The sequence below is a fragment of the Nannobrachium achirus genome, assembly GCF_963921795.1.
Source record: "Nannobrachium achirus genome assembly, chromosome: 1".
In the NCBI taxonomy this organism is placed as follows: Eukaryota; Metazoa; Chordata; class Actinopteri; order Myctophiformes; family Myctophidae; genus Nannobrachium; species Nannobrachium achirus.
This window is the reverse complement of record NC_137810.1, coordinates 23,641,908-23,645,938: the sequence shown is the minus strand read 5'-3', so window position 1 is coordinate 23,645,938 and position 4,031 is coordinate 23,641,908. Positions and strand designations below refer to the sequence as shown.

At 46.3% G+C, this 4,031-nt stretch overlaps 1 protein-coding gene across 1 annotated transcript in view; it reads left to right on the top strand.

Annotated features, from left to right (window-relative positions):
- Positions 1 to 3,765, top strand: part of tle2b (TLE family member 2, transcriptional corepressor b) — a 118,648-nt gene extending 114,883 nt beyond the window's left edge. Inside the window, exon 20 of the mRNA XM_080723089.1 lies at positions 3,207 to 3,765. Coding sequence (XP_080579215.1) covers positions 3,207 to 3,314 — 108 coding nt within the window. The 3' untranslated portion in view covers positions 3,315 to 3,765. The remainder of the gene's footprint in view (positions 1 to 3,206) is intronic.
- Positions 3,766 to 4,031: the final 266 nt, after the last annotated feature.

Genomic DNA, 4,031 nt, shown 5'->3' with positions numbered 1-4,031 from the left:
CTGACTTTGAGTATGATGACATTATATGAATAATAATGTGGCATATAGCATCAACCAGCATTTTAACGGCAACCAGCCAGACATTAAACAGACATGAGCTTAATCAGCTAATAGCAATTATGAATGTCCAAACCTGCGTGCAGTCGCAGAAAAAAAAAAGTTTAACCTCTCGCTTTTTTTTACTGTCCCACCACCTCATCCAAGCATATAGAATAGGGACAGGCCTAGGTTCCTCAATATCATTTAGCTGGGGACCCCCTGGAACTCCCCAAGGACTGGCGGTCCTCTTTGAGGACCAATGAACAAACTGACAGCACGAGAGGCGCAATGATGTGCCCGCAGCCCGCGCGTAAAAGTAAAAAAAAAAAAAGGAATGCAATGGAATGTCTCTGACTTTGAGTATTACATTATATGAATAATGTGGCATAGTAGCATCAACCACCATGATGATAGCCCAATATATTATCTTTTATAAATATAAAAAATATATATTATATATCCCCATGTGTGAAAGGCTTTCGTGAGGTGATTAGGAGAATAGGCCTACACTGCAATTTCCTTGTCGCCAAATGACTGCGCAGAAGAAAAAAAGAAAAGAAAAAAAAAACGCTATAGGCTATAACGTTTTTGAACAAGTGATTACATCATTTTAGGGAGAAAGTAGGCTAAAGTAAAAAGTAAGTAGGCTAATAATAATAATAAAAGTGTAGGCTATTCTATTGTGAGGTGACAGAATAGCCTACACTCTGCGCAGCCAAGGAGCTGGCTTGATATAATCTGAAGCAATCCTGTGTGCTCATTCAGACGTGTGCTCATTCAGACCACAATAATTGTAAAGGATTTGTACCCGATGACCCGAGAATATCAAGCTTTTTTGATATTCTCGGAGCTTCCGAGGAAGAGCTCCCGAGGCCATAAAAAGCCCATTAACATAATCCAATCGTGTCGGGGTACCGTTCAAACCCAAGACCGAGTCCGGGGCCGACAGAACGATTTTCCCGGGGGGTCATCCCCAAATCTGATCGGGATGACTCGGCCCCGGGATCGGCCCAGTGTGATTGGGCCTTTAGATCATCTAAAGCCAGGTGCACAGGTCTGGCTCTCAGATACAGAGAGGAGGAGAGGGATGTAAACATGGTCCATTCTACCAGCACACACCTATTACTTACAAGCCTGGTGGTCAGCACAATATTATTTTTTTCTTTGATGGATGGATGGATGGATGGATGCATTGTAATAAATGGATACTGTAGATACATTGACCATCTGATCAGACAGATCTCCATTCTCCACCTACACATCTGACATCTAAATTCCATGTAGGGGCTTGATCTGGGTAAAGAAAAAGTGGGGCGCCCGGTGGCATAGTGGTCAAGGTGCATATCACATATTAGGCTATGATGTAGAGCTGGGATCGGGCCCATTTTTTCTGTCCGACCCGAACCTGTGTCCGACAGTTTTCTGTCCGACCCGAGTCGACGTCCGAGCATTAATCATGAAAAAGCGTCCGACCCGAGCCGAGGCCCGAACCTTATGTTTTCAACACTTTTTCGCATCGTTTCTTTTTCTTTGAGGAAGCCACTGATTTACACTCACTAGCAAACGTGTTATAATGTGCAGTGAGTGCATGCAGCGTGCCTGTTTGTTACCCTTAATAATATTAAGCCACATTGTGGCTTGTGAAAGTGTTTTAAATAATTACACAAGTAGGCTACGTTAGATTATTAAATAATAGGCTATAACGTGCACTGCGCGTCTGGTGACTCTTGTCTGACTGCAGTCAGTGACTCGCTGCAGTCACACACTTAAAAAATCCTCTTTTACAAACTGTTAATAAAGTATTCACACACAAACCTTTTCCACATGTTCAATCAATATCAAAATGTATTCAGTCTTACCAGCATAGACGAATCTGACATCTGCTTTTAATATCCAGCGTCCACAAACGGCCAGTCCACGGCCAGTTGGCCGTCTTTCTTAATCAAAAACTATTATTAATCCAACCATTATGGTTTATGGGTTTTAGGCTAAGGCTACATTCAACATCGGACTTTTTAATTATGTCTGCGTTGACAACTACGTTGAAATGCGTCCATACCGCGTCGCTGATTTCCCTCTTTCGTTTTCAATTGCTTTAAACTTTACCGTAGACAAGTTAACTTTTATCTCGGCTGGCGGCAACATTATCTCTCACTCATTTGCTTTTTCTTCTCGTGTATCTGTTTGTTTGTTTGTTTGTTCTCTGTCACATATGACACTCCGTCTCCCACTTCCTTTTCCCCATGAACATGTGTGCATGGTTGTCAAGACAACGCACTGAGCGTAGCCACGTGCAGTGCACCAGAAAGACAAGGAAATAGCACACACAGAGACGATAGTTGTATCGTTTTACACTTTATTTTCTATGAATCAAAATGATGTCCGACCCGAATCGATGTCCGACAATTAATTGTGAAAATGCGTCCGACCCGAGCCCGAGCCCGTCGGGCTTGTCGGGTCCCGTCGGATTTCGGTCGGGTATCCCAGCTCTACTATGATGCCTGCTGGCGTCGCCGGTTCGATTCCCGATCTGGATGACCTTTGCCACATGTCATTCCCCATCTCTCTCTCCCCTTTTCCTGTCAGTCTACTATCCTATCAAAATAAAGGCATAAAAAGCCCAAAAACAAATGTTTAAAGAAAAAAAAAAGAAAGAAAAAAGATAAAGCATTGCGGAACCAATGCCAAGACTTTAGGGCGGTGCTTCCTATTGGGACGGTACCAGGATTGGTCTTCAAAGCGGTAGCCGTAGGTTTGTTAGCGGCCGTTCTAGCCTCTACTTTGAATGAAGGAGTGACCAGACACAGATCTGGACTACTGTAATGTTAGCATTTACCTGTGGCTAATGAGGCTGCTTGTCTCCAGGGACATGACGAGAGGGGAAAAGAACACTCTGTCTCTCCGACTCTGAGAACAATGAGCGTGCGATACAGTTGGCAATTATCTCCACAGCAACAGCTCTGTTTTGAAATGCAAATATGTCTCACTTGATTGAGCTTTAAGTGATGAGTCATATCGCTGATAACATCTTTCTCTGTCTCCCTTTATTTTCTGTCTCGCTTTGTTTTCTCTCTCTCTCCCTCCCTCCCTCCCTCCCTCTCTTTCTCTCTCTCTCTCTGCTTATCTCTCTCTACCGATCTGTTTGTCCCGGCTTTTTACCTTCCCAGTCCAAGGAGTCGTCGTCCGTCCTGAGTTGTGACGTGTCCCCGGATGACAAGTACATCGTGACAGGCTCTGGAGACAAGAAGGCCACCGTCTACGAGGTGGTTTACTAAGAGCTGCGTGGCGGGGGACCGGGGGAGGGTGTTGGGCTGGTGGGGGGCACGGTGTTCACCTCCTTCAAGCCCACACCTGGGGGGAGGAGACGACACCTCCTCCTCCTCCTCCTCCTCTTCCTCCTCCCGTAGAGTAGCAGCACCTGGATCTCAGCGCCACTTCCTTTCTTCCGCCTTGCCTCGTTCGCCACCTCCTCTTTACTGTGATCTAAACGTCTGTGGAAGCTCGCACCGCACCGCTCCCACCCACCCACCCACGCACGCACACACGCACACACACACACACGTGCGCACGGCCGTATACCACACGCACATGCACATCACCAATTTTTGCCCAAGGATGACACATGATAGACGGGGAGAGGGAAAGAAAGGAAAGCAGAGAGAGAGAGAGAGAGAGGGAAGAAGCCAAACGATAAGAGGACAAAGAATAGGGCTGGTGGAGCATGAAGATAAAGACACAAAGAGAAAAGGAGGAAGGGAAAGGGAAAACAAGAGGACGGGGAAGAGGAAGAGAGCGAGAGAGGAAGAGGTGGCAGAGAGAGAGCGAGGGAGGGAGGGTAATTACGGCTGTTTCCTGATTAAGAGCTCAGTGAAAGGGAGGCCCCCAGAGGAGGGGGGGGGGCACTGTGGGAGTAGCAGCCAGGAGCACTGATACCACACAATCGATTCATTAGCCAGACAGTGGAGGCTTTAATGAGGCTGACGCCGCAGCCC